The sequence below is a fragment of the Drosophila tropicalis genome, unplaced genomic scaffold (assembly GCF_018151085.1).
Source record: "Drosophila tropicalis isolate 14030-0801.00 unplaced genomic scaffold, ASM1815108v1 contig_878, whole genome shotgun sequence".
Taxonomy (NCBI): Eukaryota; Metazoa; Arthropoda; class Insecta; order Diptera; family Drosophilidae; genus Drosophila; species Drosophila tropicalis.
Window position 1 is genome coordinate 9075683 of NW_027173374.1, and position 19514 is coordinate 9095196.

Below are 19514 nucleotides of genomic sequence, written 5' to 3' on the forward strand. Positions count from 1 at the left end.
GTCATTGATCCAAAAGACGTGGCCGCAAAAGCACTGCGCAAGACACGCAAATCAAACAACAATAAATCCAAGGCAAACTGTTGCACACCTGACACTGAAGCCCAACACCCACTGTCAATTCATTCATTGAGAACCTTCACGAAACCAGGGAAACCTTATACGAGAATCTATTCAATGAATATGTAAGAAGTTTATCATGAGGAATTGTAAAATTATGACAAATTATAAAGTAAAATTCAACCCTTTCAATTTAGAACTTTTTCTCACATATGTATAAGAACTACACAATATTTAAAGTTTAAGGACTTTGCCTTAAGCATTTATTATTTATTTGTAGCTAAATATAATTTCTCTTCAAGTTGACTTATACCTTTGAGAAAATTAAGGAGAAACTTATCAGGATTCTAGTTGCCAAACAATTTTGTTATTCATTACCCATAAGTTCTAAGATTTTTAAATATTTCCAATTAATAAATGTATGTAAAACTTTAATACCAATATAACCAGCACTTAATAATTATTTGATAATGAAATTTACTTAATGAAATTAAGCCTTATTATAGTATTTGATTGTCTTAAGAATCATAATAATAAGAACAGAAAAATTAAAAAGTCAAAGAAACCTTTTTTAAAATTTTTGAAAATTGTATCATCAATTTAATGAATTAATACTAATACCTACTAATCAAATTCTTCCTCCTAAAATCTTCCAAACTGAAGTACTTGATTTTCCCAAGAAACAATTTAATCCTTATTGGATTACATTTACATGTGTATTTAGGAATTGAGGATTTCAGCCGAGTAGTTTGAAATTGCTTTAATGAAGTGTGTAACCTCAGTTTGAAAATCGCGATTATTTATGTAAGTTAATTATCCTTTATTTTCATTCCCAGATACTGCTGACGAATTTCTAAAAGCCAAGTTTGAACCTCACTCAAGTGTGATCTTGACACTAGTTTTGTCATTTAAAAACTTTAAACGCATTTCTCGGGAACTCGCTGGAGAATTTTAAAGAATTGATCCAGGATTTATTGAGGATTAATACTGCAGGGGCAAAAAGTGTGCTCCATTCCAGTTGCATCACCTAATTCTCGCCTGACCCATGTACCTATACACAAAATTCAATTGATATATTTGCTAAAATAATGCTTTAAGCCACTGTCAAATAGGTGAATTTAATATTGAAGGTACATACATACATGTTTAACTACCACTGAATACAGAGCAATTGAATAAGTAAACATTATTGAGTAAAACCATTTTTAATTACTCACCTTCATCGGAGTCGCTCATTGTCAGAATGCAGTTTTTGTCCTTACACAATAATTACTTCTTGTAATAATTTGTGCATCTTATGTTTTTGTGCAAATTATCACATTATTTATCAAAAATATTGATCAATTTTTCGCTTTGTTTACCTTACATGTAAATAAATATATTTTATTTACTAATGTCAACAGTGTGACCAACAACACAAAACCATAAAATTCCTGCTATGTACTAAAAAAAAAGGATATGAAACGGTTACAAAATTCAAAATGTGCAGAAGAAAAATGAATTATTTCTTTCAAATATTTAAATTTGAAAACTTTCGAACGATGTTAAATAAGCATAAACTAAAAAAACACAATACATTCAAATGAAAAAGTGAAAACAAATAAATTTGTAGTTTATAGCAATTCGGAAATTCTTGTTTTTATTATACGATTTGCATTAAATGATAAATTTGAAACGTTATTTGTCAAGTTTGTTGTATGTACGTTTCTAGGCATAAGACAATAATTATAACTTAATTATAACTTACTCATTTGTCGAACTAAAACAAAATATTTCATTACCTAGCATGAGGCGATCTAAAAAAAAACTGCAGCCCTGTGAGATGAACTCAAATCGATTATCCAGTTATCGAACCGATACTCATCCCAAACAGCCAAAATATTCGAAATCTGTAAATAAATAATTAATTTTTTGTGCGTTTTTGTGATCAGTTTTGAGTGCATTGTGTTAGCATCGATTTTGAATAAAATTGTGTGATGTCCTGGCATGGGCGTTAGTCGATGCCGGTGCTGAAAAAAAGCAAGTAAATGAAGGCATTTCCTTTTCGTTTTTTTTTCCTGGGGTCGACCACTCACACACACACACACACGCACATATACATCTAAACTTTTATGCTTGTGGTTGTTTGTGGATAGACATATGTGAGTGTTATTGTGGCATCGCGACTTAGATAAAGCCTTGTTAATTTTAAATACTCTAACAAATTCTAAAAATAATATTCGTAAAGTAAATGAAAAATCGAATGCCATTATTAAAATATTTACATCACTTGCTTATGCTTAGTTAATTGTCGAAAAATTGTCACTACTTGTGGAATTATGTTTCTTGTCGAAAATTTATATCAGCCTTGCCTGTGGGCAGAGCATGCAATTGTCGCATTGATGCCCAACAGGAGACACATTCTTGTTTTTGTTTTTTTGCGTTCCCCTGACGGCACCCAAGCAGCCATTACCACTGACCTACGCCTTAGCTCCTCCGTGTGACTCTGCGTGATTCATACTAAATATAAAGTCAATGTTTTTCTGCGCTTTTCACTGTTGGATTTTTTTTTTAATCCAATTGAAGATGAAGTTTTAATTAAAAATATAAGAAAAAGAGAAATGCGCGACTGCGTCTGGCTGCAGATTTGTCAGCTATAACTAACTTATAAATAGATTTTTTTTTTAATGTGTTAAGCCTAAATCCCTCACTGTCACATTCAACCGGTTAGCGCTAGAAGGAAGAAACAATAATCGGATGGAAGTTTTTGGGGGAGAGTCACTTATTATGAATCTTATCAAGAAGTGGGCGGGCCATGCCATATGTTTTTCCTTTTTTTCGTTACTGATTTTTTCCATTTTGTTTACTAGGTTTACGGGAGAGTGATTGAGCGGTAGAGAGAGAGAGAGAGAGAGATATCTGTTGATTTAAATGGAAAACAACCAGACAACCATCAACAATAATAACAATAACAATAACAACAACAACTGAGATTGAAATCAACTTTGACCATGAATCATGCTGCTGTTCCTTTGCCGGCCAGTTCGGTCTCGGACATGCGTAACATGCAGCAGGCGGCTGGCTATAACAATAGTCCCCAACAATACAGTGGAATGATGATGTATTCCCCACATGTACTCCTCCAACCACTCGATGCCGGCAATACACGTTTCTCCATTGGTCTATGGAAGAATGATCCACCAGACATAGTGGAACTCATATGCTTTCTGCCCAATGGCATGTCCATCAAACTAGATGCCAGTTCACAGTCCACCATCCGAGACATCAAAGCGGAAATAGTCCGCCAAGGCAAACAAGGTACACTGGGCTATCTGATTAAAGATGCCTGTGACTATCAGGTATATGGTATCTCTAATTTCAATATAGATCCGTTTACGGATGAGACGAAACGGCTGTGCGAAGTCCAGCCGTATTTTGGACTACTAAATTTGGGTGAACGCACAGATGCCACCCATTTCTCCAGCGACTATGAACTGACCAAAATGGTCAACAATATGATTGGCAAGACCTTTGACCAGCATAGCACGCAACATGCCAGTCCCGAGATCGATGAATTTCGACGTAAAATGACCACAGTGTGCGAGAGCATTGAGTTGGAACGATCCCAATATACATGGCATCATCGCCTGCTTTATGAACATCCATTAAGACTGGCTGCATCTAGAGAAATGCCCGAACTCATTCGTCAGCGTCATCCAGCCCATCATTTTCTGATTGTGGTTAAGAATGAGAATGACCATAGCACGTTCACTTTGTCCGTAATGGAACAGGACACGCCATTGTCTTTGATCGAGAGCACGTTGCAAAAAATGAATCGATCACAGATGAAGATCAACGATCGGGTCACAGACTATGTATTAAAAGTTAGCGGACGGGATGAATATCTGTTTGGCGATCATCCGCTGATACAGTTTCTATATATCCAAGAGATGCTCTCCGAATCGGCGGTACCCAATGTAGTGTTACAATTGGTAATGCGTCTAGATTCGTATATAAATCACCACAATGAGCGTAACATGGGTCTTAAGCTGCCCCAAAAGAAAGAGCGACCACCACAGCCAGTGGTCAAACTACGGACCACATCTCTGTATGATTTGGGAAACTATTTTCAATTGACACTGCACAGCATTAGCAATGTAAATTACGATCGGACGCGAGCCTTTAAGGTGGGTCTTCATGTGGGCCTCTTCCATGGCGAGCACAAGCTTTGCTCTCAACGCTCCATGGATGCTCCCAACGATGGAGCCAAGATCTTCCAGTTCAATGACCAGGTTATTGACTTTGACATACAAATGCGTAATCTGCCACGCATGACACGCCTGTGCATCGTAATCTATGAAGTGAGCAAAATGTCTCGTTCAAAGAAGTCCTCGAACAACAAGGATAGCTCGCTTAAGGATGTGTCCTATAATAAAAATCCTTTGGCCTGGGTAAACACAACAATTTTCGACTTTAAAGATCATTTGCGCATGGGCCGTCAAACTCTGTACACATGGACCTACGCAGATGATATACAATCAGATGAGGTATTCCATCCACTTGGCACTGTGGAGCCTAATCCACGTGCCGAGGAGTGCGCCCTGGTGGATATCACATTCCATAGCAGCTGGGCAGAGGCGGTTACCTATCCAAGCGAGAACGCCGTCACACAGTATGCAGAAGAAAGGGCGCGGGCACATCATAGGGATAGACAAATGTCAGAGAATCAACCACCGCTTAGAGATCTAAGAGAATTATTGTCTAGTTATACGGGCTTGGACAAAATATATGAGATGGTAGATCAGGATCGCAATGCCATATGGGAAAGAAGGTAACAATTTCATCGCAAAATTAATCATAAAACTTTTAATCAATCATAAATTTGAATCTCGTTTAGATATGATATTATACGCGAATATCCGGAAGAACTGTCCATTTTGTTACATTGTGTCTGCTGGAACGAACGCGATGATGTTGCCGATATATGGTATCTTTTAAGTCGCTGGCCATTAATATCTATTGAACGCTCGCTGGAGCTACTCGACTACGCTTATCCCGACCCAGCTGTCCGTCGATTTGCCATCAAATGTCTACACTATCTCAAGTGAGTAATGGGAAACTTAAAAAGTTTCCTTTTCCTTTAGCACTTGATTCAATTTCAAGCTAATTTGTGATTTTTTTTAAATTTTAAAGGGATGAAGAGCTGCTATTGTATCTGCTACAATTGGTGCAAGCTATCAAACACGAATCGTATCTGGAAAGCGATCTGGTTGTGTTTCTTTTAGAGCGAGCTTTACGGAATCAGCGCATTGGGCATTATTTCTTTTGGCATTTACGTTCCGAAATGCAAACACCATCCATGCAAACACGTTTCGGCCTTTTGCTTGAGGTCTATTTGAAAGGATGCAAGCAACATGTGGCACCGTTGCGCAAGCAGCTTCAAGTTTTAGAGAAACTGAAGCAGGGATCTGTGATAGCTAAAAAGGGTAGCAAGGAAAAAGTGAGACATATGCTGCAGGAGTTCCTACAGGATCAGCACAGTCGCGGTGTCTTCCAGAACATTCAGAATCCATTAAATCCAAGCTTTAGATGTAGCGGCGTCACGCCCGACAAATGCAAAGTTATGGATAGCAAAATGAGACCTTTATGGGTAGTTTTCGAGAATGCCGATCAGACATCAAGCGATGTATACATTATATTTAAGAATGGTGATGATCTGCGACAGGATATGCTGACCCTACAAATGCTACGCGTCATGGATCAGTTGTGGAAACGCGAAGGGTAAGCCAATAAAAAATAGAAAAACCTACAACTTAACTTAAATTAATTTTCTATTCTATTTCAGCATGGATTTTCGCATGAATATTTACAACTGCATAAGTATGGAACAGAGATTAGGCATGATTGAGGTGGTGCGTCATGCCGAGACTATTGCAAACATACAAAAGGAAAAGGGCATGTTCTCGGCCACGTCACCATTCAAAAAGGGTTCGCTTTTCAGTTGGCTTAAAGAGCATAACAAGCCCTCCGATAAACTGAACAAGGCTATAAACGAGTTTACCCTAAGTTGTGCCGGTTACTGTGTAGCCACTTATGTCCTGGGTGTTGCCGATCGACACTCAGATAACATAATGGTCAAGCGTAATGGACAGGTAACTATTTACTCCCAGCAATGATCTATAAATATAATAAAAAATAACTAATTCATCTTCTCTTAGCTCTTTCACATCGACTTTGGCCACATTTTGGGCCACTTCAAAGAGAAGTTTGGCGTCCGACGCGAACGTGTACCATTTGTGTTAACCCATGACTTTGTTTATGTTATCAACAAAGGTTGCAACGATCGCGAGGCAAAAGAATTTTGCCATTTTCAAGAATTGTGCGAACGCGTATGTATTTACATCTGTCTTGTTTTGGTTCTAAACTAATTTTTGTTGTTTGTTTGGCTCTTCTATAGGCATTTTTAGTTTTACGAAAACACGGCTGCCTTATTTTATCGCTGTTCTCAATGATGATTTCAACGGGACTGCCGGAACTGTCCTCCGAAAAGGACTTAAACTATCTACGTGAAACATTGGTAAGCTGGAATAATAGTTTGGTGCTAAATGTTCGGTTGTTAAATGACTTAAATTATCTATTAATTTGATTAGGTACTGGACTATACGGAGGAAAAAGCACGCGAACATTTTCGACAGAAATTTAGCGAAGCTTTGGCCAACTCCTGGAAGACTTCCCTCAATTGGGCCTCGCACAATTTCTCCAAAAACAATAAACAGTAAATAGCAAGAACAACATCAACAACAACAGCAAGGATCATAGTTACAACTCTCTCTCATACACCCACCCACATAGACACACATACATATAACACATACGCACACACGACACAAGCATGTAAATGTGTTTGTGGGTTAATCGAACTCTTTTTTTTTCTCCGACTCCATTTATGTGCTTCATCTTGAGGTGTAGTAAAAATGTTTTTATATACAACTCATAAAACCAAGTTCAAATCTATGTGTTCACTATGTTAGGCTAAAATACACACACCCACACACACACCCATGCACCAATGCATATTTACCTTTATAGATATAAACATTGCATATTTACGCCATATGATATGCTATTAACAAAAACAAAAACAAAGAAACAAAAAAAAACAAAAACAATCTATTTGTATATTAGGCATTTGTGAAACCATCATCAAACTGTTTTTTCATATTCTTTTTTTCGTCAGTGTCATTTAATTTGTACATTCTTAATATTTGCCTGTTCCTCCAATTTGGTTAGTTATGTTGTATTTAGATCTTTCTATCGTTTTTGTTGTTTAAACAGAGCCAATCAACACACACACACACACACATAAGTTGTGTAAGAGTGTTACACACAAACACACACACACATACATATAATTGAATCCTATACTTGTTTAAGCTCAAACATTTTTTGTGTTTGTCTAACTTAAAAATTATCTTTATTTTTATATGCCCTATTATTATTATTATTATTATTATTACGGTAGTAGAATACTTTATATTTGTTTTTGCGTGTTGCAACAAATATATATAAAAACATGTTTCTTTTTTTTTTTTGTAATATTGTGTTATAATCATTAGCGTATTTTGTGAAATGGCTGGGTAATTGTAAACATTAAACTCGAAACGATTTATACATAAAATGTAAGACGAAATCAACATAAACGCCGGGTAAATATATATATATATATATTTAAAAAAAAAAAAAAAACGATTGTATACACTGAAATTGAAACAAGAAAATAAATATACATTATGTGCTTCTAAGTTTACACTAGACTGTATGCGACTCGACATTAAATGTGTTTTATTTTGGAAATATGTACTCTCAGATAAAGTGTACGTTATTTTAATATTTACCTGCTACAAAGGACTCGTATTCCACTCAGTTGGGGAACATTTTAAGTCCGATATCCAAACACAACGATCAACTTTGGAAGAAAAAATTCAAGTTTATCACAATTACATTTAGTATAAAGTTTTTATTTGACATCAAGTATTCAGTTTCAGTTTTATGTATACATATATATTTATATATATAATATACATATATAAAATATAATAAATGTTTTTTTGTTTTGTTTAAAATTAGTTTTGTTTCCGATTTAATTACAATCATTTCCCATTTAAAAAACCCAAATGTGTATCCTTTTTGTGGAGGAGGCACATTCCTATCGCCTCTAGCGTAGGATGCTTTTCAGGCGCTTTGAACGAAACTTCTCTATGATGATTGAATGATGAACCAATGAACGAAAAAAAATAACCTCGTACATAGTACTTCATAAAAAAGTAATGATAATGTGTAAATAGAGCCTAGACGCCTAACTAGCTAGCTAATCAGTGGTAGTAGTAGTAGTAGTTGTCGTTGTTGTAGTACTAGGTTGGTGGTAGTAAAAACCGTATGGAATATGGAATTATCATGGAAATTTAATTTAAATTTGTCGTTTTCTCTTTAAAAGGAGTGATTAGCTTACTAAAACAAGGATTAACAGCATATTGTGCAAACATTTTAAACATGTTTCGGTCTTGACCTCTTATGGAATCTTTTAAAATCTGTTCATATAAAAATAGTTTATATTAAATATATATTGGTTATATTTCTCGCTTTCGATTTCTTGTTTTTTTGTTGTGTAAAAATACTGTATTTACAAACATTACAATTACTCACTTAGATATTAACATCTGTTCAATATATAGTCATTTGATTTATGTAATTATGTTGTATATGTATATATATAGATATATATATATATATATATATATATGTATATATGTATGTATATAAATAATTTAGAAAATATGAGAAACCGCGCTTGTTTTGTTTTTGTCTTTTTCTACGCTTAGGAATATGTTTCATTTCATTTAAACATCTTTCAAATTTGTATTAGTTAGGGATTTACTGTAAATATTTGTTCATTTTTTTTTGTATAGTATCTACAAATCTTTTTTTGTACACTTGAATTTTGTTAATATATTCTTTTGTAAATATTGCATTGACAACTGAATTTCGTATTAAGTACAGCCATACACAAGCAGTTCGATCAAACGAATAACTACGACTTAGACTGTTGATAAGACCTGTCTATACTATAATTAGATAGTTCAAGATTGGGTCAGCATAAAGCAAAAGATTAAACATAATTTCTTGATTCATTTTTACACAAATGTCGAACTTATAAATTATAGTAAATTAAAACTCTCGACTTGATAGATTACAATTATTGTTCTAAATTTTCAATTGCGTTATAAATGTTACACTTAACAATTATAAATTCAGAACAAGACTGTAATCATTTCATAAAATTATCAATTATGCTTTTGTAAATTCTCGAAATGCAATGTGCTTTCAATTTTGTCATTTGAAATATTTAATTCATAAAAGAAGCATATAACAAATCAGAATTTAATACAATCTTTACCAGTTGTTTTAGGAGTATGTATCCAAAAACCACTGATATAGAGAGTGGAGTTGTAAAATTTTTGGCGACTACGTATAGGTCTACTTAATACAAAACGTTGTCAATATTTTCTTCAGCATTTTGGATATCTATTTAGGTTTAGGTTTCTCCAAATGTTTTATAGAATATTTTGTATAAATATTTTACGAATGCTTTTATTGGCTTATTATTTTATTTTGTGGTACATATGTATTTCTTTTCTTTTTTCATTTTGTATCCCTGGTTTTCTGTTCATTTTTTTCAAGGCACACGCATTTAATAAAAATCTTTTTTTTTTCAGTTTTTTTTTGTTTAAAAATTTACCTGCGCGGTGATCTAGTTATTTTTTTATTTTTTTTGTTTTTTTAATTTGTATTTCTTTTTTTCTAAAAAAAAAATCAGGTTCAGTCTGTTTCAAGGAAATGTTTTTGTTGTTTTTTTTTTTTTTTTGATGAAATAAAACGTAATTATTCTTTGAGATTCTTTAAGACGTGCAAGTTTTCTTTTATACATCCTATAGAAAATAATGTTAAATTATATATGTTTACTTTGTCGCTTAGAATAAAATTCTTTTGCATATTGAATATGTTTTTTAACTGCATTTCTCATTTCTGTTATGTTGGATTTTGTCGCTTTGCCATGGTTCTTCCATACCTCAATTGGATTGGATTGTATAAATAGATTTGGAACGTGTTTTTTTTTTTTTGTTTTTTGATTTCCTCATATAGTTAAAAATTTCTGTCTTAATTCGAGCAACCTAACTAAGCTTAATATTTAAAACAATTAGGTTAAAACTAAATTATTAACTAAACTTAGCCAACAGCTTTCTATGTGTAGTTTTTTTTTTTTTTTGTATATGTTTTTTGTTTTGTTTTTCAATGTCATCCTTATACACTACTAGTACTTAACTCAAGGGTTGACCCAGACACTGGGGCAGCTGGAGAGCGCGCGTGCGTATGGATTTGTTGGTATGTGGTGTGTGTCTCAGTGCTTTGACAGATTCAGTGGTAAGTCTGAACAAAAGATAATAGATTATATATATATATATATATATATATATCGCATGAGATGAAGGGGAAACACTCACCTGAACTTGGTTCATTCCTAAGATTACTATTATGAAACATTGCAGATGAAGTGCTAACGCCGGATGCTACCGTAGATGAGGCAGATGCACTAGAGCTGGCCGGCGAAGTGGAGGCGGTGCGATGACTGGTCGCTGCAGACATTGGTTGGTCGGTACTACTATCAGTCAGTTTTGGCGTGGTCGTCATATGAGCCAGTGCCGCTGGATGCGCCAAATGTGGATGTGTATGGGGATTGGGTGTGGGCTGGCCAAAGGCAGCGGCGGCGGCAGCAGCAGCTGCTGCGGCAGCCACAGCAGCAGCACCCACCCCATTATAGGCGAACGCATGGGCGTAGGGTGAAGACGGTGATAGTCGTGAGGCGGCTGCTGCTGCTGCTGCCACTTGGCTCGATGATGCCTGATGGGAATGAGGAGGAGGCGGAGGTGGGGGCACTAACAATGATGCTCCGGCGCCAGTTTGGTAATGATGCATCCACAGTGGATTGTGGCGCATAGCCGCCAATGTGGATATATAAGGATGATACAGAGATGGCGAAACCACCGAGGGAATATACGCTGCTGCAGCTGCTGCGGTGGCGGCAGCTACGGCAGCACTGCTACTGCTTGACGCCGCCGACACAGACTGCTGCTGGCTCGGGCTACTAGTAACCCCCGAAGTGGGACCCCCGGTTCCATTAACCTGGGGTGGTGGCGGATACATATAGTAGTGCAGCGGTGATCCCGCAGCAGGTGAGCTGCGATTCAGATGCATATGCCGCCGATCCGGTGGTGAAACGCTACGCTCGCCCGGTGACGAGCAGCTGTTGTTGCCAGCATTAGGCGAGGCGAACTCGCGACGTATTGATGCAGTCTTTTTGGGTACAGTGCGAGGAGTGGTGGCAGGTGATGCCGTTGAAGAGCGAGCCGGCGATAGGTCCCGTGAATTGGACGACGACGACGGGACACTGTGTGGAATGTGCGACGAAAGAGCCGTGCTACTCGACGCAGTGGACGGTCTCGGCGATGCGCCAGAACCAGTTGTAGCATAAGGAGCGTAAAAAGAATGCGGGTGCGCATAGTCCAGAGGCAGCGGCGAACCTGCGGCTGCTGTGTATGGTGGCGATCGTTTTTTTGTGGCGACATGAGAGGGCGATTTTCCCCCACCACCTCCTGAACCATTGCTGCCGACACCCATATCAGGAGATTTGGGAGAACCCAAGAGTGCACGCGGATAGCTGGTTGCATTGGTTCCATATAATGAATGCGAATTATGTTGATGATGATGATGATGATGCACATTGCTAACTATAGCGGCCGGATGATCGCTATTCCCCTTGGTTGAACCAGAGGAGGTAGAAGAGCTGCTGCTGCCGCCCAATAGTGAATGAATACTGTAAGAGCTATTCAATCGTGTGGGCTGCTGTTGCTGTTGCGCCGCTGTGGTTGCATTTGTTGTTATTGTTGGTGTGCTTGGAGTAGTTTTCGCCTGTGGTGGTGCCAAATTAATTGGCGCTGATTTACTCGATGGGGTACACGCCTTGGCCCTACTTCGTTTACCACCGACACCGCCAATAACTCCTCCAGCACTTGAACCGCTGGCGCTGCCATTATTTGCACATCCATTATCTTCCAGTGATACTTTTTCGAATTCGCGTAAAATGCGTTTCCTTGGCGACACATGCTGATGATGATAGTCGACTAGACGACTTGCTGCCGATGCCGATGAAGGCGGAGAAACCTAAAAGCAATACAATTTGATATAAATAATTATAAATGTATCTTTGCGGACTTCGATGTTACAGACTTCCATGTTGTCATGGTGATGATGGATAATAAAAAAAAAGGATACAGTCCAAACGAATGCAAATAATTTTAAATTAATTTTAATTAATTAATCTTTGAGATCGCCTACCTTGTGTGTCAAGGAGTGACTTAGACTACTGATGGCTCCTCCAGAATTGCGCTCGCTTGATGTTGCCAGCGATGCCATTATCGCTGATGTCTTGGACAATTGCTCTAAGCGTGCTGGCACCCCATCTATTAGTTTCTGTATGATGTTATTGAGCTTGGCTCTGGGCTTCCGCTTTTTAAGTCTTATTAGATCTGTCGTTGGTGTTTTACTCTTTGTTTCGCCATTCAGTTCAGAGGCAGTCATTCCGTTGACAGCAGGTGCTTCAGCTACTGATATAGTAGCAGCAATTGCATCTGTAGATACGTCTTCATCTTCGCTGGTATTCATTTTCTCGGCTTTACAAGTTATTATGTCAATGGCTTCTGTTGTTTGGCTTGGAGCTGTTTCCTTTGACTCTGTTTGGGAATCCTCCTCTTTGATCGCTTCTGGCTTGTCCGATTTAATCTCATCATCATCATCAGCAGCAGCGACAGCAATTGCTTCAGATTTCGATGGAGCTGATTCTGCTTTAACATTTTTATCCTTTTTTCCATCGGTTTCTGTTTCCGTCTTTTCGGGTTTAAGCGTCTCATCGCCATTTTCCTCTATTTTTAAGCACTCAAAAATGCTTTTGTGCTCCTCTTCGCTAGCAACAGGATCATGTGGCCTCCTTCGTTTACGTGACGCCAAGTGGAGAGCTTTATTGCTGAGAATACTTCGCCTGGGGCGATGGTAATATAGCGACAACTCCTTTGAAATGCCACGGCGTGGTCTTGACTGTTTCCAGGGCTGATCACGTTGCCACGGCGATGACTGTATGGAACTGTTGTCATCCGAAACTGCACAATGAAGAATTTATTTTAGTTTCCTTATAATTTGTTTAATGATTTTTTTGCACTTACAGCTCAACGATGTGGAATTTTCATTCTTTGGATACGTTGTGGTCACTGCTGATGTGGGCGTCACTGTGGCCGATGTTGCCGCTGATGGTGGACGAAATGCTTTACGCGGTACTGATACCCAACCTCCTCTATCGCTGTCCTTAGATCGAGCCAATTCCAAAATGAATTTGCCATCTAAGCCAAAGAAGAATGATATATAAATTGTGATTGGAGAGCAGATTGAGCAGACTATAAGGATGACTTACTTTTGAAAAATTGCAGCCGACCGCCATAATTAGAGTTGGTAGCACCAGTGGGCGTTGATATTGGATGCCTGCCCATATCAAAACCGCTGCCGCTGCTATTTTTGGCTGTTTTCACTGCACTCGACTGGACATGGCTTAGATTGCTATAGTCCAATACACCGCCAATGACATCGACGGGCTTGGGAACAGATGTTGCTGAAGCTGCCGTTGCCGCCGCCACCATAGCAGCTGATGCCGCCATTGCTGCTGCTGCTGATGATGAGCTGGAGGCGGTGGGGCTGCTACTTTGATTGGTTTTTGTTGTTGTGGGCGTGGTTGTGCTGGTGGCATGCGGCAAAAATCCATTTGTTGTGACCAATACGGATGCGGATGCAGATACGGATAAAGAAGATGCTGATGCTGATGTGGACGCTGGCGGGGGTGGTGGTAATTGGAATTGGTTACCGTTTAAACCATTTTTGAGTAGAAATTTTGCTGCCGCCTCTGCTATAATGCGCTCGTTGTTATTATTGTTGTTGTTCTCGTTGTTTATATGTGGTGTGTTGTTGTCGGTATTGTTGCTAGGGCTGCTGCTGCTGTTATTGTTAATATTATTATTTTTATGCTCATCGGTCATTGTTGTCTATTGCTGCCTGCTGCCGCTATTACAATTTGTGACGTCATAAAGCCTTTGAAGTAAACAAAACAAAACAAACTAATCAAACATTTTAAATATACATTTATTTATATTTTTTAGTGTATTGCATTTTTCTCATTGGCAATAGGCTTATTCCGAGTTACATTTTCATTCATTCTGTTGTAAATTCCTCGCAAGCGGCACGGTACGCATTTTGGGGCATGAAAGGGGCGCCAAGGGGACACACAACAACAATGTCCGACGACAACTACAAACGGCGTCGCGTATCAAAATATGCCAGCTCGGCACGGTATTGGGAGGAGCGCATCTGCGGCTGCTGCTGCTTTTGCATTCTTCATTATTTTGATTCACGCATTTATCATAGTTTATTCATTGTTTTATTTCTTTAATCGCCCTCTTTCTCTCTATCGACACATTTTTCATATTTATTATTTTTTTCTTTGTGCATTAAACGAAAAACAAATTTTGTTTCGTTTTTAAATGTTTTCCATACACAAACACACACACAAACGAACACGGGCACACACTCTTAAACACACACACACACAAAGAGAGTCCAAAAAACCAACGACGAAGTGTGGACAAGGAGGAGATAAAATAATAGAAAAAAAAAAACGTTCTCCAATTACCATCAGCAGCAGTTATTTTTCACATTTTTCCAATAAAACACCTAAACGAAAATACCCAATATATTGGGCAAATCGTTACGGTATCTTTGCCGAAGATTTTGCCACTAATTTAAACGAATAAATTAATAAATAAATGCATAAAAACTTAATTTAAAAAAGGGATCAACGAGAATTCCGTTTTTTTGTTGTAGTGTGACCGAATTTTGTAAGGAAGAAAATCCATAAAACTTTGTCTACGGGTTTGTTTTGTCCGCCCCCGTGCCAACTGGCGCCTTAGAACTTTAATCGTTTTAACTAACTTATTCGATAGTTGGCGAATTAGAATTACTTGCTCCCTAGTAAAATATATATATAATTTTCATACCAAATCAAATGCACTTCGAGATGTTTGTAGCGGAACTACTTTATACAATTCTAAATCATGAAGTTATTATCGTGATCGTTATCGGAACTAGCTTTTTGCAACCGTTGGAAAAAATTTGAATATTTGAAAAACTTAATTGAATCTCAATCAATCCGCCAATGTTAAATGTATTCCAATTTCAAACACTTTTTTATGTAGAATAAAGTATTTATTTTTGATAATATCTGCTATGTTTATATTTCTCAATTTTATTGTTTGTTTAATTTTTATTGCGTTTAGCTTGATAAATACTTATGGTTTTGCAAGTTTTTACTTGATTTAATACTGTTTTCTTGCTAATAATTCGATACGGTTATTTATGATGGAATTGTAATGGAGCATATAAATAAATACATATGTATTTTTATTATGTTGGTAATGGTAATTAATTGTAATCTGTATATTGATGCGCGTAGTCGGAATACAACCCATTCTGCTGTCTTAAGAACTAAACACAACTTCAAACTCTGATGTGTCCTCTGCTAAACCTGAATCCTATGCCTAGACCGAACTACCATAATACGTGAATACATCTATAATGTAAAATATATGTATACATACATTTAAATATATATGTATAAATAAATGTATGTACATCTATATAAAATATGCATATTTATAATATTTTATGCGCTTTTGATATGAGTGAGAAGTCCTCCAAATTTGTGCGCGAAAATATACATATATATTTATAAGAGTGGGGCTAAAGAGAGTATTAAGAATGTGTATAGTAAATATTGCACAAATAATGATAATTTTTGTTTTTGCAGTTCTCACAACAAAATAGCACACAAGTTATGTGAGTTAATTTAAGAAAAGAATTTTGTATTGCGCTGCTTTCAAAACATAATTTAAATATCACAGACGTTTTGCCAATTTTATTAACTAAAGCATGCCACTCTTCTTGTTTAGTCAATTTTGTTTGTTGCCAACGAACTCAAGGTGAAAATGATCAATTAAATTAAATTTAAAAAGGAAACACTTCTAATAGGTTTATAGCACAAATTTCCAACAGGATTTCTCTAGAGCTTATTTGCACAATCCCGGAAAATATAATCCTAAATGTCAGTCAAAAGTTAAAATTGAAATTAAGTCTTGTTTCAAACATGGCACATAAATTGCTAAAGAACGGAAAACAGGAGCGAAGCCTATGACGATTAACATTTATGCCAATCAATCATATACGAATGTATATATGTATATGTTATATGTTTGTAAATACTAAGTAGATCATCCAATTTAATGGATGCTTCTAATATTTATGCCCTTTTAATGCAAATTGTCCACACGGCTTGAGGGTAGACCTAAAGCGGCACTCAAATTTAAGCCTGCAGGAACACCCACTCCGACATTGACATTCACTGCACCAGGAACATTACCCTCGCTTTCACTTTTCCATGACGAGACGGGTATATGCGGTGCCGGCAAGCAATTTCGCAGAGTCTGCACAATCTGGATGGTGTCCATGAGAGCTACAAGATAAAAGATTAAAATTATGATGAAATATTTTTTTTTCCATAGTATTTTGTGGCTTGACTAACTCTTCTGAAGACTCTCGCTCTGTTTGCCATATGGCTTGCACATAGACGGACGTATGTATGTCTTCATGCGGGACATGTTACGCATTAATTCAGAGAATATACGCACAATTTTGTCCTGGCCACCAGCCATGGGATCTAGGCGATTCGGATCATTGGTGGCCCAGGCTCCATTGTGAAGAGCCAAAAGATCCTTATTCGATTCGATGGAATCCAGATTGGTGCTAAATGAAAAAGTATTTATTATTGGAAAAGGAATATCTTTCATATATTGTCCTCACCGCATGGAATCTGTTACAGTTTTGTGCGGTATCTGCTCCAATGATGAAGAGTGTGAGGAAGACGATGTCGAGGACACAGATAGCGGAGATTGTGATGGCGGTGGCAATGCATGATGAACACCATGGCTATGCGATTGCGAGGATGAGCCAATACCAGTTGAAGCAGACGATGTGCTAGTAGCTGATGGAGGCATTTGTGGCTGTTGTTGCTGCTGTTGTTGGTTCGCTGCCACAGCAGCAGCTACTGCTTGGGACTGCATTAGTCCTTGAATTTGTAGATTAGCTGCTGCAGCAGCAACAGCCATGGGATCAAAGTGTTTTGGATCTAGTTGAGCAAAAACGCGTTGTTTTTCCAAAGGGCTTAAATTGCTCAATTTCTCGAGGCTTTGCTGGGCAAGAACTCGATTTTGTTGCTGAATTAGAGCGGCTGTAAGCTGTTGCTGATGTTTAGCTTGTTGTTGCTGCTGCTGTTGTTGTTGTTGCTGCTGTTGTTGTTGTTGCTGCTGCTGGTGTTGTTGTTGTTGTTGTTGTTGCTGCTGCTGTTGCTGTTGCGAGAGTTGAGATTGAAGACTATTTTGTTGCTGCTTGGTTAGATGGTGCACAGGTGGCATTTGCTGCATTTGCTTGGAACCACTAGATTTGGATAGATCAATCTCAACATTTGCCGACCCAGATGTTGCCGTGGAAGAAACACCGCCTCCTGTTGCATTTGACGGTAGGTGCGTGAGACGTTGAAGAAAATCAGGTGTTGTATTGACGCCGGAATACTGTTGATCCATAAAGGGCATAGGAGATATGCCCATGTGATTTTTATAGTAGCGACATGCTGGACTGGGACACGATTGGACCACCTCAATAATAAATTCCTTCTCCATGCCAAAATGATCGCGACCAATAGTGTACGACTCAATGACAGCTCTCACAGTGGCATCGACACTGAGATGAAGGCCATGTGGTCCTGACATATGCTTCAGCATGACCGCATTGGCAAAGTGTTCAAATGGCAGCACAATCTTGCCATTATCGCGCAATATGAGGCGTCCTTGCGAATCCAGAGTCAGTCGGTTGGCTAGAACCCTAACATTACATAAAAAATAAGTTAGTTAATCTAACAGTATGTAACTTATAAAATTACTCACTGCAAATAAGCGGCACTGGGCAACATGGCATTATCCTTTAGATCGCTGAAGCATTGCAAAAGCTCAGCACTTGGATTCCATCCTTTATTCTGTAAGTAGAGCTGCAACAGCATATAGAGTTTCTCGGTGACATAGCCAACGCCAGACAATCCAGCTGACGACTGAGGCAACATATCACCACCGCCTCCACCGGGAATTGGCCCTGGGCCACCTTTGGAGAGTGCTGCCTTCATTGTTTCCGAAAGATCTAGCTTGTAATTGTCGGGATAGAAGTGCTTGACGTGCTCCTGAAATAACAATAATTGCAATTGCAATAATCTGCACTCTTGATACACACACACACACACACACAGACACGCCCACCCATTTAGAAAGTGGCAAGCAGGGCCACCCACCACTCACCAAATTATTCATTTTCAACTGAACGCGACCTGTTGTAAGATCAGCATCAGCAAATGCAAGAGCAGCAGCATCTATTTGCAGTGGCGCCAAGGAAGCATTTTGAACATGTTACCAACAATTCCAACTAGTTGTTGTCCAATTGAAAAACCAGACACAAAAAACGAAAAAGAAAATTGTATGTGTCTGTCTGTCCTTGGAAAGGATTCGATTGTCCTTTCGATGTCGATAAACATCGATAAATATCGTTTTCTCTTCGCAAGGGATGGAGATGCTGCGATGAACTGGTTCAGGTTTTTAACGGCTAAATTGGAAACTTTCAAATGACTTCGTAATTAAAATTCTTCAAATGATTTAAATATATTTAAATTAGAATTTCTGCTTACTCATTGGCAGATTTTTATCATATTTTCTCATTTAAAAGATAATTAGGTAGAAAAATGTATATTCATGAAACAAGTTGGTACCATTCTTAAAGCTTAGGCGATAATGCATAGCCGACGGCCATGGTAACAAAACTTCCATTAAGAAATCTCAAATAGAATTTTCCTAAAATAAATCATTTTCTTCATCATTATTTTGCAACACGCGAATTCTAAATGAGCGAAGTAAATACAACCACAATGGAAAGGGCACACGATATGCTGAGGCGTAACAAGTGACGGTTCGCTTAACCCACACCAAAATGCGGTAAAAGTGGTTGACCAGCACGAACAAGTGGACCACCTGCCTTCAGGTCCTTGTGCCAGCGAGCCGACCTCACTCCACATATTATAATAATCGTACTAAATGCGTGGCTGCCGTCTATACCGGATCTTGAGGGTTGTGGGTAGCTATAGCAACTTTTGGCAAACAATAAAGGATATGGAACTGGAT

The 19514-nt window shown here is 37.9% G+C and overlaps 3 protein-coding genes across 8 annotated transcripts; 1 reads left to right on the top strand and 2 right to left on the bottom strand.

The window, feature by feature from the left end:
• The first annotated feature begins 1912 nt into the window (after positions 1-1912).
• Pi3K92E (phosphatidylinositol 3-kinase 92E) lies at positions 1913-7612 on the top strand. Of its 5 annotated transcripts, none has more exons than XM_068300141.1 (8): positions 1913-2198; positions 2907-4867; positions 4934-5140; positions 5230-5817; positions 5882-6188; positions 6255-6425; positions 6494-6613; positions 6687-7612. In XM_068300141.1, exons 2-8 carry the CDS (start codon positions 3048-3050, stop codon positions 6813-6815), a joined length of 3342 nt encoding a protein of 1113 aa, XP_068156242.1. In that variant the 5' UTR covers positions 1913-2198; positions 2907-3047; the 3' UTR covers positions 6816-7612. The 5 variants fall into 5 exon arrangements, with proteins under 5 accessions (XP_068156242.1, XP_068156239.1, XP_068156240.1 ...); XM_068300138.1 differs by having other exon boundaries at positions 1913-2080; XM_068300139.1 differs by having other exon boundaries at positions 1913-2076.
• Positions 7613-9975: 2363 nt separating this feature from the next.
• Positions 9976-15074, bottom strand: H (Hairless). 2 transcript variants are annotated; one of them, XM_068298963.1, is made up of 6 exons: positions 14879-15074; positions 13613-14280; positions 13368-13541; positions 12487-13304; positions 10596-12312; positions 9976-10521 (listed from the first exon to the last, which is right to left on the bottom strand). In XM_068298963.1, exons 2-6 carry the CDS (start codon positions 14226-14228, stop codon positions 10493-10495), a joined length of 3354 nt encoding a protein of 1117 aa, XP_068155064.1. In that variant the 5' UTR covers positions 14229-14280; positions 14879-15074; the 3' UTR covers positions 9976-10492. The 2 variants fall into 2 exon arrangements, with proteins under 2 accessions (XP_068155064.1, XP_068155065.1); XM_068298964.1 differs by lacking the exon at positions 14879-15074 and having other exon boundaries at positions 13613-14297.
• Positions 15075-15489: 415 nt separating this feature from the next.
• On the bottom strand, positions 15490-18848 carry LOC137583826 (uncharacterized). The gene is made up of 5 exons (XM_068298966.1): positions 18642-18848; positions 18240-18526; positions 17101-18177; positions 16823-17043; positions 15490-16753 (listed from the first exon to the last, which is right to left on the bottom strand). The coding sequence occupies exons 1-5, from the start codon at positions 18651-18653 to the stop codon at positions 16551-16553; spliced, it is 1800 nt and encodes a 599-aa protein (XP_068155067.1). The 5' UTR covers positions 18654-18848; the 3' UTR covers positions 15490-16550.
• Positions 18849-19514: the final 666 nt, after the last annotated feature.